We start from the raw sequence: 18,837 nt of genomic DNA, 5'->3' as shown, positions 1-18,837 counted from the left end.
AGTTTGAGGAAACACTGAAGGCTGTTTCCTGTCCGGGAATTTCAAAGTAAAGCCAGTTTTTCACGAGTCAGCAAGTTAATAAAGCATGTGTAAGCTGTTGCCTACATGTTCAACAGTGAACAAAGCACTTGTATGCTTAAAAATGTTACAGCCTGAACAAACCACATGAAATGACATCAGAGTGAAAACACACAAAGCAGGTGAAATTTGACATCCTGAACACGATTCCCTTAAAAACTCAGGACACTGAATTCATGGACCAAACAGCAGCTCTGGAGCTCTGATCCAGAGTGACCTTTGGAAAACTATAAAACCCAAAACATGTTTTAAATTTATGGATCAGATGTTCATTTCTAAAAGGTTTGTGTCCCAGAGAAAAAGGAGAGTGATGCCATGTTTGAGCAGTTCGAAAGGATCGAACATGTTGCAGAGAAATTTCGTGGCCTGGCTGCTGCTCTTGTATTTTCTGCTCTCTCATATTCTGTCACACAAACTGAGTTTTGAAAGAAGGAGTTTTAAAGTCAGAATGAAGCTGCACTGCTGACAGTTGATTTTTTTGCTGTTTCATGCTTGTTTCTCTTTATTTGTTTGTCCATTTATGTTTGTGTTTATACTCTTATACTTAATTTCTGTGTCTCTTCACTCTTTTTTTATTTATTTATTAAGGTTTGTCTTTTCTCTCCATAACTAACAGAATAATGTAAAGAGAAACACGCACGATCAGAGTTTTCGCAGCAAACTGAATTGTGGGACGTTGTTGTGTCTCGGCATCACTCCCAGCTGTCCTCACAGATGAGGCTTTTATTTTGTAGGACACATCCTGTTCAGATGTTTGAGGCGTTTGTCTTAAGTTGAGTTTGTTTAAATAGCAGTTTATACACACAGAGCTCTTACTGTCTGATGTGAGTCTTCACAGCGTTTCATTCATGTTAATATTTAGTTTATTATCTGCAAATATGACGATAACATTTCTGTGAGTCTAATATCGGAGGATATCTGATTCACTTTTAAACTCAAACTAAAATTGGCTCCTTCTGACTGTGGTGAGTCTGACTGTGGATCATTATGTTTTATCTAGTGAGATAACTTTATCCTGATATCACATATTTTCTTTTAGGGCTCCTCAGACTCGTTTCTGAACCCTGAAGCTGTTCACTAAATGATCTGTTCTGCTTCAGGGCAACACGAGCTAATTATTTCCCAACCTTGGAGGATAGTGAGGAGAGGTGGGAAACCTGACCTGTTAATAATATTTAAAACTGACCACTTTATTAGGAACACGTGTCTGGTCTAATGAAAGCTGAGTCAGCAGCTCTGACATGAAATAAATGAAGCCTCTGCATGAATCCTTATGACTGACAGCATAGCAGGTGGTGGTGCCCTGGAGTCATTATGCTGAAAAGTGTTCCTAATATTTTGCCTGGTATAATTAGCATGAAGCGTAATCATCATGTAACCCAGATAAAAACCTGCTGATGAGTCAGCCAATCAGAGTGAATCCCAGATCTAAATTTCCTGGTCAGGGGGGTCACGTCCTCTCTCCGGCATGTTTCTTCGCTGCTACCAAACAGTGCTCTGAATGGGTTGGTTACATTTCTACATTATGTAACACCTTACCAGCCTTCTCGCATTAAATTAACACAGATATTACTGAGTAATCAAGTTCATGTTTCCCTCCCGATTGTTGGAAGTTTGATGTTTTATTGAACTGATAAACGGTTGGCTATATTTGTGCAAAACTTTACTGTAATGTTTAATGAAATTTAATGTTGTACAGCATCAGTCAGGGACTCTTCCTCGTGTGCTGACGCACAAACAACACTGTAGTTGTGGAGTTTTTATCCCAAAATGCAAAACGATTTAGCAAACAATCAGTTTATAGTTCTGGAGCTTTTAAAGCTCTGACCTGATTGGTTGTTTTAAGACATCACTGCTGCATTTAATCTTTAGTAGCTACTAAAATCTGCCTCCCTTGTTCTCTTCACTTCCTCTCACCCCCAACTGGCCCCTCCCTGAGCCTGGTTCTTCTTCCTGTTAAAAGCTTTTTCCTTCCCAACATTTCCAAGTGCTCATTCACAGGGGGTTGTCTGATTGTTGTCTGTGTGTGTGTGTGAGTGAGTGTTTGTGTACTGTATGTGTTTTTTCTTTTTTTGTTTGATTAATATTGTAGGGTCTTTACTTACATATAAAGTGCTTTGAGTCGACTGAATAAACTGACCAAACACCCAAGAGAGTCGTTTAGCAGAGCTGGACAGTTTAATTAAACACAGCAGAAATAGAACTAAAGTGTTTTCAGCAACTGCTAAACAAACTTGAATGTGATGCATGAGATCAAAGATACAATAAAAATATATTTTATTCAGTTTAACTGGTGTCATCTGGAGATTTATTGATCTTGGGCTTCTGATGAGCCTATCATTGACGAACTCGGCTTTAATTAAAACTGAAAATGCAGAAGCTTTGAAAGTTGCTGCAGAGCTGGGTTTTGTTGCTAATAAAGTGCTTCACAGGAGACAGAATGAGGAGAGGCAGCTCTCCCAGCTGAGCCTGAAAGCTATTACCACCGTGATCAGGGGCGGGCTGGGGGTGAAATTCAGCCCGGGAGCTTGGTTTGGAGAGGCCTTTTATTCGATCGTACAACAGAGCAGCAAAAGGGGGAAAAGGATCTTCAACCCCCCCTTAGCTGGTGTCTCGCCCTTCACCTGTCCTAATGGTGTGCTGGCTGGGCTGCAGTGTTAATTTTGACAGCAAATTGTGATAGTTTTAGTCATAGTCTTTTGACGAAAAATTAATTTAGTTTTTGTCATAATTTAGTATCTGAATAGTTTTAGTTTTAGGCGAAATTATGGTAAGAATATAGTCGACTAAATCTACAGTCGATTTAGCCGACTAAAATATAAAGGGTGTAAAATGTAAATGCTTTTTCTTCAGTTCCCTTGAATTAGTCATTATACACACTTACACAAAATTAAACATTTATTAAAAGTTATGCAATATTATTAATAATATTAACATTAGCGTTTCACCTGCTTCCCACACACCTGATCATTAACACCACCTCACTGAGATAATCTGAGCGTTTTGCAGCAGGACGCTCTGAAAGGTACAGGGCAGTGTTCAGGACTAAGATTATAAAGGCTAATCCACCGCGGTGTGGAGATTTTCTCTGAACACAAACTGGGAAAAACACTTTACCCTGCATGACATTAAAATGCTGACCTTTGCATGGAGATCTGGGTGACTGGTTTGCAGATGTCGTTTAAGATTTGTCTGTTTTTACCCGAGATAGTCGCCCCACATGGTTTACACATCGTTTTGTTTGTCACAACGTCAAAGGACAAATGTGTCCATACATCGGCTCTTCTCTTTCTCCCTGCTGACATTGGTTACATCACTTAGTTCTATCGGAAGGAACGACCAATCACAGGCTAGTTTGGTCTTCCCGGGTTTAGAGCAAATTTGTGCAACTGTGCGTTTGATTGGATGTTTTCCTAACTTGTCCCAAAATGAAATCAGTTCTGATTGGATGTCCTCCCTGAAAAGCATTTTCATCTCGTTTTCATTCGTTGACAAAAGTGTCATTTAATTAGTTAATTTCGTCATCCTTTTTATCCTTTTAGGTAGTTTTTATTTAGTTATCGTCTCGTTTTCGTCATGAAAAAAAGGCATTTGACGAAAACTAATATTTACTTTTAAAAAAAACACTCAGCTGTCATTTTACCGATGAGAAAGAGAAGCGGAAATAGTTGCAGTTGATAAGGTATGTTACAATCATCTTTAATTGTGAACAGTCATTGGTTATGCCATAGCTGCTTATTTAGGAGCATTTGGACTCGGAAATGACATCAGACTTAAAGACTGGATTAACACTGCTGGGCTGTTGTGTTTGTAGCCCCTCCTGATAAAAAAAGAGCCGAAACGTTCGCGACCATCACTGTCTGCACCTGTGGCCGCGCGAGCGCTGCTGTGCTTAATTGGGTTAAAATAAATAAATAAATCTGATCGTTCGGGAAAACTCCCGATGGCCACCACGCTCCTGGCTGTGATTAATGTTATTATTGATTCATTAAAAACAATCAGCCTGGAGATCTTTTGTATTCAGGTTGTCATCAAACCTGCAGCCATCAGTCAGAAGCTGTTAAGCATCACATCATCAGTGTGGAGCCACACACTCCATCCTGCTGCTGGAACAGCATTTCATTCTTCTGTCTGAGTGACACTTATTAAAGATGATTGTTGACAGCTGGGCAGCATGGTGGTTAGCACTGCTGCCTCACAGGTAGAATACCATCTGGAAGGCCCAGGCCCCTCCCTCTCTGTGTGGGGTTTGCATGTTCTCCCCGTGTCTGCGTGGGTTTCCTCCCACAGTCCAAAGACATGCACTTACTGGGGTTAGGTTAATTGGCTACTCTAAATTGCCCATAGGTGTGAATGTGAGTGTGAATGATTGTCTATCTTTCTGTGTTGGCCCTGTGACAGGCTGGTGACCTGTACAGGTGTACCCTGCCTCTCACCCTATGTCAGCTGGGATAAGCTCCAGCCCCCCACCCCCGTGACCCTGAATAGGATAAGTGAAAGGGAATGGATGGATGGATGGATGTTGGCAGCTGTTGTAGGAGAGGACAGAACTATAACCAGCAGTTAAACATATTTACAGCTGAAGGCTTCATTTCAGTAGGAATGAAGGAGCTGAAGGCTGAGCACACAGACTGATGGGTTTTCCTCCAGTTCCCAGTTTTTGGTCTGGTTTTGTTCCTGTTCATACAGCTGACAGCGCTCTCATGGGCCATAAACCTGATTAAAATGTGATGTAACCGAGAACAGAAGGTGATGAGACAACATGTTTACCAATGACAGAGTTCATTTCCTGTCTCATTTATGGCATCAGACATTTAATAACATGTTTTTGTGTGTGTGTGTGTGTGTGTGTGTGTGTGTGTGTGTGTGTGTGTGTGTGGGTGTGTGTGTGTGTCTTCAGCCTGCCTCTGTGTCCTGCACTTCTGTCCTCTCTCCAGCTTACAGTGACTCTAGTGTTCCCACTCAGGTTACCTGAAGAAGGAGAAGGTGGTGAGATGATGCCAGACCTCAGAAATCTTTTCAGTTGGGTGCCTTACCCCTCTGAGTTCAGCTCCAATCTCAAAGATACACGGAGTTCCCTCCACATATGGACATGTATAACAGCTCAGTGCGATGAACAGTTTTGTATTCATGAAGAATGAAATGATGTGGTGTGAGGAGGGCGTGCTCCTGCACAGCCTGCTGCCTGACAGAGAGGAACACAGCTTAGTAAAAACTCTCTGAGTGTTCAGGAGCTGCTACCTGTTGATTGGATTTCCTGTAACATGAAACAGAGTCGTACCGGTGGATGTAGCATCAGATGAGTATTAATCACACGCTGCATTTGCAAATCAAATTTGACAAACTAAACATCTTTTCAAAGCCTGAACATTCATCAGTAGTTTTAATACAAAAACACAGCAGCAGGGACAACAAATGGTAAATGGACTAGTTCTTATATAGCGCTTTTCTACTCAGTCAGAGCACTCAAAGCGCTATTACAACATGTTTACATTCACCCATGCACTCCCATTCATACAAGCACTTCCATGTTTGCTAAGCTAAGTGCTTTTTTTTTTAAATTAACTATCATTCACACACATTCATACTCCGACGGGACGGTCGGAGAGCAACTTGGGGTTAAGTATCTTGCCCAAGGATACATTGGCATGTAGCCTGGAGTAGCCAGGAATCGAACCGCTGACCTTCTGATCAGTAGGTGACCTGCGCGACCTACTGAGCTACAGCCACCCCAAGGATGGTTGATGGTTTGACCACAGTTTCAGACGCAGGCTGCCACAGTTAGTGGCTCATAGTAGTTCAATCTCTGCAGGCTGCAGGAGCCCAACAAAGAATCTGTTCAAGCGTTAACATTTCAGGACGAGGAGCTGACAGAAAGCTTTCCACTGGTTCCTGTTTCCTTCTTTCAGAGAAACTGTTAACTCTGTCAGTAACATCAAACCTGGAGCTCCTGTCCTTCTCTTCACTTTAAGACATCAAATCAGTTTTTGATTTGTTTGTTCCTTTGCTGTTTTTATAAAAAATAAAGTTATTCTGATGCTGCAACTGTCCATAAAGCTTTCACTGCTGAATAAAAACTTGAGGATTGTTTTTTCACTGAGTGGAGGTGCACTGCCGATTTGGGCCATTTCCCCCCGCGAGCCGTCATTAGCTCAGCTCTGATGCTCCCTGATGTTGTTCCCACTTCATAAAGTCAATCAGAGCAGCAGCTTCAGTCCGCCTGCAGCAACAAGCTGCAGCTTCGGTCACAGAGTAAAGAAGAAAACGCAATTCACGCTTCCTATAATGCTGGAATGAAAATGAAGTGTGTAGGTGACCTGCTGACAGCCCTGCTTACAGTCAGCATCAGGAGCTGGAGACCGGTTACCATGGAAATGAAGGCAGAGTCCCTGATGACCTGCAGTCTGAACTGAATCATCTGTTTATGTGACTCCATCGGAAACAAGCCAACAACAAATCCACAGATCGACTCAGTAACATTTTTATTTTAGTGTCTGCACACAGAGGAGCTCAGACACCCCCCCCCCCCCCCCCCCCCCCAACCAACCCCCCTGCCACCATTTGTTACATGAAATATAATCATTATTGATCAGGCAGGGTTCTCAGAAACAACCCACCCATGTGTATTTCCTGGAAACATTTCATAAAGACATAGAGTGCAACATTTGATGGTACTGTTTTTAACTGTTGTTTCTAATATGGAGACAGAAACTGATGAAACTGATGACTGATAAATATGTCTCCAGTATAATTCATTAAGCTAATCACATTTACGTGTATCTATTTATGCATATATTTTCTTTTTCTGTTTTTTCTCTCACCTTTTCGTGGGGTTAGTGTATAAACATGCTGAAGGGAAGGGGGGGTGACAGTGAACATAGTGCATTGGTAGTGTTGAGCACGGGGCAGGAATTAATAAGTATATACATACTTCTTCCTGCTCTGTTTCAGGTGTGATAATTGAGTTATTATTTCAAGTCATGTAGATTCTGTTTGATTTTGTCTGCACACATGTGTGCGTACATGCGTGCGTGTGTGTGTGTGTGTGTGTGTGTGTGTGTGTGTGTGTGTGTGTGTGTGTGTGTGTGTGTGTGTGTGTGTGTGTGTGTGTGCATGTGTGTGTGTGTGTGTGTGGTTGTTTTATATGTATGAATAAAATCAATCAATAATCTGCCCAAAAGCTGATTGATTACAGTCTCAGAGAAGACAGTGTGCATATACAGAGTAGCTACTCTGTTTCCATTTAAAGCAGCAGTGAAGAACTTACAGTTACAGTTCCTCATCCCCCATCCTGAAAAACAATTTAATAATAATAATAATACATTTTATTCATAAGCACCTTTCATGACACCCAAGGACACTTTACAGGGCAGAAAACAAGAGAAACTACAAAAAGCACAACAAGAAGCTAAAATGACCAAAAGAACTAAAGCCAGTCTGAAATATGGAACAGGTGAGTTTTGAGTTGTGATTTGAAGATATGAAGAGAGTCGATACTGCAAAAGTCTGTTGGGAGAGAGTTCCATGAGAAGCTATGGGGAGCCAATTAACTCACTATATCCTCCATCCATCCACACATCCATTCATCCCTCTATTCATCTATCTGTTCAAGCATCCATCCGTCCATCCATCTGTCCATACATAGATAAGATAAGATAAGATAGTGTTTATTTGTCACATGCGCAATTATACACAGTACAATGCACAGTGAAATGTATTTTGTACCTGCAGCCATATATACACACACATATAAATAAGGAGAATAAAAAGTAATTCACACTATACACTATATACTATACACACAGAATTATAGAATATTATAATATTTACATTGTGCAATAATGGTCCAGTTAGGGCTCAGAGTTGAGCAGACGGATGGCTTGTGGGTAAAAACTCTTCTTCAACCTTTCAGTCTTAGCCCTCAGGCAGCGGTAACGCCGGCCTGATGGGAGCAGGGAGAAGAGAGAGTGTCCGGGGTGGCTGGGCTGTTTTAGGATCTTCATGGCCCTCAGCCTGCACTGTTTGGTGTAAATGTCCTGCAGGTTGGGGAGGGTGGTTCTGATGGTCCGTTCAGCTGAACGAACCACCCTTTTTAGGGCCATGAAGTCCTGCTTGGTGCAGTTTCCCATCCACGTGGTGATGCTCCCACGCATGATGCTCTCGATGGTGCAGGTGTAAAAGTTTCTGAGCACCTTGAGTGGGAGCTTGAAGTCTCTCAGCCACCTGAGGAGGTAGAGACGCTGTCTGGCCTTCTTCACAGTGATGTTTATGTGATGAGTCCAGGACAGGTCCTGTGAGATGGTCACTCCCAGGTATTTGAAAGTGTCCACTCTTTCCACCTCAGCACCACTGATGACAAGTGGATGGTAGTCCCTCTGCTGCTTCCTGCTGAAGTCCACGATCAGTTCCTTTGTTTTGCTGACGTTGAGCAGGAGGTGGTTCTCCTGGCACCAGTTCTCCAGGCGGGAGACCTCTCTCCTGTAGGCTGTCTCCTCATTGTGAGAGATTAGTCCCACAACAGCAGTGTCGGCAGCAAACTTGATGATGACGTTGGACTCTGACGTGGCCTCGCAGTCATGGGTGTACAGTGAGTACAGCAGAGGGCTGAGCACACAGCCTTGGGGGGATCCAGTGTTGAGTGTGAGGGAGGATGAGGTGAGGTGACCCACTCGTACCACCTGTGGTCTGCTGGTCAGGAAGCTGTGAACCCACCTGCACAGGGATGGGCCCAGGCCCAGGTCCAGCAGCTTAGAGACCAGCCTGGAGGGAACTATGGTGTTGAATGCTGAGCTGTAATCTACAAACAGCACTCTCACATAGTTCCCCTTACCAGTGTCTATGTGCGAAAGGGTCTTGTGGAGGAGGAAGGATATGGCGTCATCTGTGGATCTGTCTGGCCAGTATGCAAACTGTAGTGGGTCGAGGGTGGTGGGCAGTGAGGAGGTGATGAATGTCTTGATGAGTCTCTCAAAACACTTCATCACCACAGAGGTGAGCGCTATGGGCCTGAAGTCATTGGGGCTGCTGGGGTGTGGTTTCTTTGGGACTATGATGGACTTTTTAAAGCAGGTGGGAATCACACACAGTTTCAGTGAGAGGTTGAATATCAGTGTAAACACAGGTGCCAGCTGGTCAGCGCAGGTCTTAAGGACACGTCCACTAATACCGTCTGGTCCAGCCGCATTCCTGGTGTTTACACGTCTAAACGCCCTCCTCACGTCGCGATCCGTCACAGTGAGTGTCTCCGCCCCTCCGGCTGGGAGCGCAGCAACATCCATCCATCCATCCATCCATCTGTCCGTCCGTCCGTCTGTTCATCCAGCCAGCCAGCAATCCATCTATCTATCCATTCATCCATCCACTGGCAGGTCACCAGTCTAACAGAGAGACAATCATGGATGTTCACATTCACATTACAGCCAATTAAAATAACCAATGCGTCTAAAGACGTGTGACCGATCATGTCGACTCCACACAGAAAGGACCCACCCAACCGACATGTTCAAACCCAGAGCCTCCTCCTCCTTTGGTTTTAATAGAAGACAGAGTGACTTGTTAAATGTCTGCAGTAAAGTTTGGTGCCACTTTGTGTTTAGTGATTCTAGGAGTCATCATTTCAGCTCATTAGTGAGTCCAAAATGAGATTTTCTAACGAGACAAAGTGCTGAGTCAGCTCTGTGAACTTTCCTCATCGACTTCAGATGAACTGTTGGTGTTATTTTTCAGCTCATTGAGCCGCCTCCTCTCAGCTTAATTTCTGCAAACTTCCTGAAACAAAGGAAACTGTTGGGAACAAATGAAGTTACTGGAAGAATAATGGGGGTGTTTGACCAGCAGCTGCTAACAAACTTTAAGTCTGAAGCATCATAATTGATCACAGTCATCTTCTTTCTTGGCTCTTCTCCATGAACTGTATGAAACACTTGTATCCAGTGTGACACCAACTCTTGGTTCGTGAAGCCATGTTTTTTAAGCCTCGTCTTAGTTTGGTTGTTTTGTACGAGATTGTTGAGTGTTAAGTTTTCATGTTAGCATGCATCCATAACCTGCATGGCTGTGTCTCACACACACACACACACACACACACACACACACACACACACACACACACACACACACACACACACACACACACACACACACACACACACACACACACACACACATAATTCCTGCTATCAGCAGGCTGATAGTTTCACTCACCAAAACTAGAACACAGACTTTGTGCACAGGCTGTGTGATCAATGAACTGCTCAGCAGTCCACATCATTTATCTGATAAATAGCATGGCGTGCAGAAGACACACTCAGCCCCCACATCGTGGAGAGGTTCAGTCAGCTGAAGCTGAGTAGGTGAACTGTGTTAATGCGAGCAGCTCAGAATAAACTGGAGGGACATGAGAGGTGGTCTGAGGTGTTGATATAACTGAATAGAAATTAAAATAAATGAAATGAACACATACAGCATTTAGCCAGTGAAAGACAAATATTATTATGGCAAGTATCAAAGAAGGAGTTCAAAGACAGGTTACCTTGACCATGACTTAGCACCTGACCATCGTGCTTTCTTTGCAGCCGCTGAATAAAATGCTGGGCCACATGGAGCCGGAGTCAGTTAAAGCGACTGCTCGTTAGCCCTTCATTCAGTTGTAAGAGGTGAATAAGGATCAGTGTTTTGCTCCAGGCTGTAGAAGTCTCTGTTGCTCCTGTAGATGTGGGAATCTAAGGGACTGATTTTAGGATACTGTGAGTGGGCACAGGAGGAACTGCAGCTATTGGTGTTTCTTAATTTCTCAGCTCCAGATGTTGCTGTTCAGTTTCTCCTGCAGGAGATTGAAGGTGTTAGGTTCAGACCACCGTTAAATAAAAGAAGACACAGAAACCCGTAGTTGATCTTAGTACCTGCAGGGACAGTCTCCGTCAGCCACCACACGTGTGTGTGTCTGAGTGAGAGTCTGACTTCCTTCTTCCTGCTGGCTCTTTTATTTAGCATCATGTATGTTTACACAAAGCTGAGGTAACAACATCACTTACTTCACATGATGAAATCACATATGTGTGTGTGTGTGTGTGTGTGTGTGTGTGTGTGTGTGTGTGTGTGTGTGTGTGTGTGTGTGTGTGTGTGTGTGCGTGTGCGTGTGCGTGTGCGTGTGCGTGTGTGTGTGTGTGTGTGTGTCCTCAGGAAACAGGCGTTACCTGCTTTCCTCACCTGGAGGGTTTGGGTATGTACGAGTATGTTTTGTCCTTACAATCAGATTGTCATGTGCATGTTTATGATGAACACTTCCAGCACATTGTGATACACAGGAAAACAGTTAAACACTTATCTATTCTTACAGAAGGCGGGGGTGCTGTCAGGCTGATGCAGGGGCCGGCGTGTAACCCTCCACAGAGATTAGAGGAGCCGGCTCCAACCTGTCCTTGAATCCATATCTGCTGTTTTTCTCAGGTTTTTGTTTGTTTTGTCCCTGACAACTAAAATAGATTTTCCTGCTTATATTTATCCAAAAAGATTTAAACTGCAGCTGAGGTTTTCTGAAGCAACAGCAGATCGAATTTTATCATCTAGAATAAACATTGTTCGTGTTCTGAGTCCATCATTAAGAGAAAAACTCCCACAGAGAGCAGGATCAAACCGACTGCCTGCAGTCTGAGGCACGGTGCCCTCTGGTGTCAGAGAGGCCTTACTGCAGTCATTGTGGTGGATTTTAAGAGAGGTGACACAGATGTCCTCCCCCAAAGTACAAAATGTACCAAAAGCCCCAGAAAAATGTTTTTCACTGAGATCAGAAGATAGTAGTTGGACCAATCAATGATTTCCCTCCACCTGTCTCACTCTGACCAATCATTAACCTGCTGCTCAGAAACAATGTTTCCTACCTGTCAGCTGCTGAGAGCCGAGCATTTCACAGCCTGCAGTCTGGACCCACACAGAGCCTGACATTCAGATTCAAATCACTTTAATGGCCCAAGCAGACTCAACCTGAAGCCTTTTATAAGTCTGTGTTCTGGCTGTGCGTGCCTCATCTGTGGACTTACTCATCTCCACTTTGGAGGAATTTGTTTTAATGTTGTCATCGAGCTGCAGCTTTATTAATAGAAACACAATAAAGTAACTGTTGCCTTGAAACAGTAGAGATCCAATTTCAGGGAGCTGATTAACCTGCACAGAGAGAAGCCACCGAGGAACACCTGATCTGTGGTTGTGCTGAAGGCACATTTTTGTGTTAGATAACCAATAATTGATTTAGTCTTGAAACAACTGTGTTAAAGTGTCACAATGTTCAGGTTTACAACTGTAATTTTACTTTGGTTACTTTCAGTGAACTGTTGTGGTTTTTCTTTGTTCACATTTTTTAAAATAATCCCACAAAAGCATCTTTGAGACCGACCTGAGTGATGTCATCGTGTCAGCGTGTCGGAGTCACAGCTGCTAAATATGGAAACTGTACTGTCAGCCATTCCAGTGGAAATATACTATTTACTGAACCATTAAGCAACTTTTAGTGCTTACAGGAACGAGTGGCTGTGTCTGCTTCTTCTCACGAAACTAAACTAAAGCATTATGAAGCCTGTGGTGGGTCTGAGTGAATGATTATTATGATCATTAGAGTAACACCAACAGATAAACTGGTGACTCAGTAACACTTTGATCAACAACAAATTTCAGTCAGACTGGTTTTGTTACTTTGTAACAAAGCTGAACAAATTTTTAAAATATAAACTCAAACTATTTAGTTTAGCGTAATTAAATGATAACTGTCCACATTTAATTCCTAACTATGAAATAATTAAAGTACAACTCTCCATCGTCGTTACGACACTAATAAACCAAACCTGTAAAAATTCATGGCAGGCAGAAATTCACAGTCATGAACATAAACGGCTCCTCTGAGGAAGCTTAAATCCTCTGACTCAGCTGAGACATGACGAGGACACTGTTTAACAGCCCCTCATACTTTTCATTTGGACATAAAGTAGAAATGTTAGATAAAAATGACTCATAACATTAGTTTTAATCGTGACCACTGTCCATTAAAAGTCACTGCTGTTAGGTTAACCCATCAGCAGGGCTACAGTGACATTTATATAACAGAGATATGTGTTTAATAAAAGCACAATAAAAGTTTTCTCACATAATTTATGCAAAAAAAGTATTTTTATTTATTCATAAAAACATGAATTATTTTGTTTCTCAGTAAATAAAGTGAACAGTTTTATTTGACCACAAATATGTTATTAAATAAAAATTCATTTCGTTTGTTATTCTGAGTGATTTGAGTTAAACACAACACTGAGTTGTGTTGTTGCAGCTCTGCACTGAAGCTCCACTCACACAGAAACCGTGAGTGACATCACACCAGCGTTATTCAGACAGCACATTAATAAACAGCAGTAAAAGTGCATTTAAAATGTGAGTTACTCAGAGCAGATATTTTAAACATCCCATAAACATGATGGAAAACCCTGATATGGAAATATGTTCAAATACAGTTCAGATTCTCCTGATTTATAAAGTGTTTCTGTGGATAATCAGGTTTTAAATAAAGGTATGTAAATATTTGAATATGATTGATTGTTCATCAACATATTTTTTACATTTTTCAGCCAATCACAGAGCTGCCTGTCAGGGTGTGCAGGTCGTGAGAACGCCGCCATCGCCTGAGCTCTGATAACCAGAGGAGGAAACTCTCGGGCACTCCTGATTGGCTGCCGGTCAGCATGCTTCAGGGATAAAACAGCAGCTTATCCCTTCAGCACCAGGATCACCATGGCCTTCCTCTGGATCGTCTCCTGCCTCGCCTTCATCAGCACCGTCTACGGTGAGAGCAATCACACCGAGACATTAAACCATATCTGTCACCTCTGCTTCTGTTAGATAATAACGTTTTCCTTCATTCGAGGAGAACTGACATCATTCTTTTAGATCTTTATAAAACCCTTTATTATATTTAGATTATTAGTTCAGGCGGGTCACAGTAAGAGCTGGAAGTCTGGTCCTGTCTCTGAGATCAGTGTTTCAGAGCGTCAGTGTGACTCTGCTGCTTCAGCTTCATGGTGATCTCAGGTGTTTGCTGCTCAGGTGATTTCTTTCAAGTTTTCTTTGTGTTCAGGCTGCGGCATCCCTGCCATCCCCCCCCAGGTGACTGGCTATGCCCGCATCGTCAACGGTGAGGAGGCGGTGCCTCACTCCTGGCCCTGGCAGGTGTCTCTGCAGGTGAGTCAGCTGACCTCAGCCATCACAAACAGCTTCCTCATCTTCCTCATTCCCTGAGTTTGGTTTGTTTTCCTCACAGCAAACCAACGGCTTTCACTTCTGTGGAGGATCTCTGATCAACGAGAACTGGGTGGTGACTGCTGCACACTGCAACGTCAGGTCAGCACAACACAACACAGCACAGCACAACACAGCACAGCACAGCACAACACAATACAGCACAACACAGCACAACACAACACAGCACAGCACAGCACAACACAGCACAGCACAACACAGCACAACACAGCACAACACAACACAGCACAGCACAACACAACACAACACAGCACAGCACAACACAACACAACACAGCACAGCACAACACAGCACAGCACAGCACAACACAACACAACACAACACAGCACAACACAACACAGCACAATACAGCACAGCACAGCACAACACAACACAACACAGCACAACACAATACAGCACAACACAACACAGCACAGCACAACACAGCACAACACAGCACAACACAACACAGCACAGCACAGCACAGCACAACACAACACAACACAACACAACACAGCACAACACAATACAGCACAACACAACACAGCACAGCACAACACAGCACAACACAGCACAACACAACACAGCACAGCACAGCACAACACAACACAACACAACACAACACAGCACAACACAACACAGCACAGCACAACACAACACAACACAGCACAACACAGCACAACACAACACAGCACAACACAACACAGCACAACACAACACAACTCAGCACAACACAGCACAACACAACACAGCACAGCACAACACAGCACAACACAACACAACTCAGCACAACACAACACAACACAACACAGCACAGCACAACACAACACAGCACAACACAACACAACACAACACAACACAGCACAGCACAACACAACACAACACAACACAACACAACACAACACAACACAACACAGCACAACACAGCACAGCACAACACAGCACAACACAACACAACACAACACAACACAGCACAACACAGCACAGCACAACACAGCACAACACAACACAACACAACACAGCACAGCACAACACAACACAACACAGCACAACACAGCACAGCACAACACAGCACAACACAACACAACTCAGCACAACACAGCACAGCACAACACAGCACAACACAACACAACACAGCACAACACAACACAACACAACACAACACAGCACAGCACAACACAACACAACACAGCACAACACAACACAGCACAGCACAACACAACACAACACAGCACAACACAGCACAACACAACACAGCACAGCACAACACAGCACAACACAACACAACTCAGCACAACACAGCACAACACAACACAGCACAGCACAACACAGCACAACACAACACAACACAGCACAGCACAACACAACACAACACAGCACAACACAACACAGCACAGCACAACACACCACAACACAACACAACACAGCACAGCACAGCACAGCACAGCACAACACAGCACAACACAGCACAACACAGCACAACACAACACAACACAACACAACACAACACAACACAACACAACACAACACAGCACAGCACAGCCTCAGAGCATCAGACCACACGTCCGTCTGCAGCCAGTTGCTGCTGAACAAACCAACGTTGTGTATTACAATGACACAAATATTTCATGACTTCCTGTCTGTGTCTCAGTTCCAAAAATGCAAATCTTGAAAAACATGTCTGACGTTGACAGTTTCACAGTTACAGAGTGTTCATAATTTCATAAACCAGCTGATCAGCTTTTATCAAACAGATGGAGCAAATGTTGCATTTGTCTTGGACTGTTGTAGCTATGGATACGACCCCTTTGGTGTGTTTTTGGACTGGAGAAAAAAACTTTTTATAACTTTTTAATCAGCTGACTGCAGCTTAACATTTGCGCAGCTCCTTTGTGTGCTTTACTCTGAAATGCTCCATGTCCTGCTGTCAGGACCTACCACAACGTGATCGCTGGAGAGCACAATAAGGGCTTCGGCTCCAGTGAGAACATCCAGGTGCTGAAGCCTGCCAAGGTGAGAAGCAGTCAGCCAATGAGCTTTCAGAGCACACCTTCCTCCTTTTTCTAACCCCTCCCTCCATCCTTCTCACAGGTGTTCACCCACCCCAACTGGAATCCCCAAACCATCAACAATGACATCACCCTGATCAAGCTGGCCACCCCCGCTCGCCTGGGCACCACCGTGTCCCCCGTCTGCCTCGCCGAGTCCACGGACAGCTTCGCCCCCGGCATGAAATGCGTCACTACCGGCTGGGGTCTGACCCGCTACAACGGTGAGATCCTCTCCACAGCAGTGTGAAGGAAAACAGGGGGGAGTCCGAGTTTAACCCTCAGCCCACTTTTCTGCAGTTTTTCAGTGATTATCAGATAAACTACACGTATCCTGACATATCCTCGGTTCACTGACTGACAAAATCTTCTCCCACAGCTCCCAGTACTCCCAACAACCTGCAGCAGGCAGCCCTGCCTCTGCTGTCCAACGAGCAGTGCAAGAAACACTGGGGCAGCAACATCTCTGATGTCATGATCTGTGCTGGTGGAGCCGGTGCCACTTCCTGCATGGTGAGGACCCGCCCACATACCTGCCTCACCTTGTATTTACATAGGCCATCTCCTGATTTAATGCTGGACCCTTTAATGTACACACTGTTCATCACTCAGGGTGACTCCGGTGGACCTCTGGTCTGTGAGAAGGACAGTGTCTGGACTCTGGTTGGTATCGTGTCTTGGGGAAGCAGCACTTGCTCCACCTCCACTCCTGCCGTCTACGCCCGTGTCACCGAGCTCCGTGGGTGGGTCGACCAGATCCTCGCATCCAACTAAAAGCTGAGAGGGTGAGCCGACTCCATCGTGGGAGCCCACAAACTCATAATGTCCCAGACTCCCTTGAACCCACCCAAACTCCACCCTAACCTTCACGAACACCAACATCAGAGTGTGAGGTCGCTGAATGATAATAAAAACTGAAAATCAGACACTGTTTGAGTTTGTATTCTTTCTGAATCTACTTTACCTGCTGAGTTTGCTTCAGCAACACACACACACACACACACACACACACACACACACACACACACACACACACACACACACACACACACACACACACACACACAGACAGCAGGGCATGCTGCTTTCAGATGTGCACACAACATCTGAACATGTCAGCTGAATGTCTGCATGATATTTACAGCAAATTAGCAACAGCAGTCTTAATAAATGCAGACAGCTGACAGATGGGTACACACAGGACTAGGGCTGTGTGTGTGAATGCCATAAACAGAAATAATATGAGAAACTATAGTGTGATGAATTTCCTTTAGGCACAAAAAATCCTGAACATCAGCTTCATTTGCTGCTAATTTATGGGCTTCTCTGACCAGTTGGGGCTGAAATGAGAGAGACAGATTAATAATAACTAATGATTAAATGCAGAGTGGAGTATAAACAAAGTAAAAAGAGGTGAATGAAAAGAAACAGTGCATCATGGGAACCTCTCCAGCAGCCTAGGCCTATAGCAGCATAACTAAGGGAGGGTTCAGGGTCACCTGATCCAGCCCTAACTATAAGCTTGATCATAAAGGAAAGTTTTAAGCCTAATCTTAAAAATAGAGAGGGTGTCTGTCTCCTGAATCCAAGCTGGGAGCTGGTTCCACAGAAGAGGGGCCTGAAAGCTGAAGGCTCTGCCTCCCGTTCATTTTGGATCAGGAACAGTGGGAGCTTCTCTCAGAGCTCTGAACAGCACTAATTCTCAGGTTCATCACTGTCAGTGACTCCAGCTGCTCAGCACCTTTTTGTGTCTGTTTGTGGTAATTATTCAGCTATCTCAGCTCTGAGTGGTGCAGATAAATAGTAGAACAGAAAGAGGAGGGCCAAATTAAAAAAAAACAAACTCAGACACCAATAATCTATATTTAAGTGCACCTTAATTCTCTAAGTTTACTGTTTGTTTTCTGACTTCTTCTCTTCCTCCCATTGAATTTTATTACATATCAAAGTTATTAATGTGCTTTTTCTATAAATAAGCAGCTTTGGTAGAACACACGCCTCCATTTATTTCCATTATCACAGAAACATAAAACCAATCAGCATCTTAAACTGATATTTTGTTGTGCTTCTCAGCAACAGACCCCATAGAACTGTCCCTCAGAGTTACACCATCAAGCTGCAGTTATGACATTAACAACATTCACGTTCTCAGAGGTGTTAGATCAGTAACAATATTACTAACAATCGCAGTAATAATTAACTTTTCAGAATCTAATAAAAACATTTGGCGCGCCTGCCAAAAATGCTGTGATTTGTTCCACAGTTAGTTTTTCATTCAGAAAAACAGCTGCAGGGTTGACACGAGTCAAACATTAACATAAAGAACCTTTTTGGGACTTTAGCTCCAAATGATCCACTCCTCAAACACACACACACACACACACACACACACACACACACACACACACACACACACACACTGTGACAGTTGATTTGG

At 43.7% G+C, this 18,837-nt stretch overlaps 1 protein-coding gene across 1 annotated transcript; it reads left to right on the top strand.

Annotated features, from left to right (window-relative positions):
- Positions 1-13,835: 13,835 nt before the first annotated feature.
- On the top strand, positions 13,836-17,326 carry LOC115778180 (chymotrypsin B-like). Its single transcript, XM_030726238.1, has 7 exons — positions 13,836-13,900; positions 14,192-14,295; positions 14,375-14,454; positions 16,284-16,365; positions 16,444-16,624; positions 16,780-16,913; positions 17,013-17,326. The coding sequence occupies exons 1-7, from the start codon at positions 13,849-13,851 to the stop codon at positions 17,172-17,174; spliced, it is 795 nt and encodes a 264-aa protein (XP_030582098.1). The 5' UTR covers positions 13,836-13,848; the 3' UTR covers positions 17,175-17,326.
- Positions 17,327-18,837: the final 1,511 nt, after the last annotated feature.

Source organism: Archocentrus centrarchus, chromosome 3 (genome assembly GCF_007364275.1).
Source record: "Archocentrus centrarchus isolate MPI-CPG fArcCen1 chromosome 3, fArcCen1, whole genome shotgun sequence".
Classification (NCBI taxonomy): Eukaryota; Metazoa; Chordata; class Actinopteri; order Cichliformes; family Cichlidae; genus Archocentrus; species Archocentrus centrarchus.
The sequence above is the reverse complement of the archived record's forward strand: the minus strand, read 5'-3'. Positions and strand labels throughout refer to the sequence as shown.

Bases quoted from the DNA above. Each gene is read 5' to 3' on its own strand.
- LOC115778180 (XM_030726238.1), top strand. From the start codon at position 13,849: ATGGCCTTCCTCTGGATCGTCTCCTGCCTCGCCTTCATCAGCACCGTC. The intron at 14,455-16,283 runs GTCAGCACAACA...TCCTGCTGTCAG, and splicing joins GCTGCACACTGCAACGTCAG to GACCTACCACAACGTGATCG. The intron at 16,625-16,779 runs GTGAGATCCTCT...CTTCTCCCACAG, and splicing joins GGGTCTGACCCGCTACAACG to CTCCCAGTACTCCCAACAAC.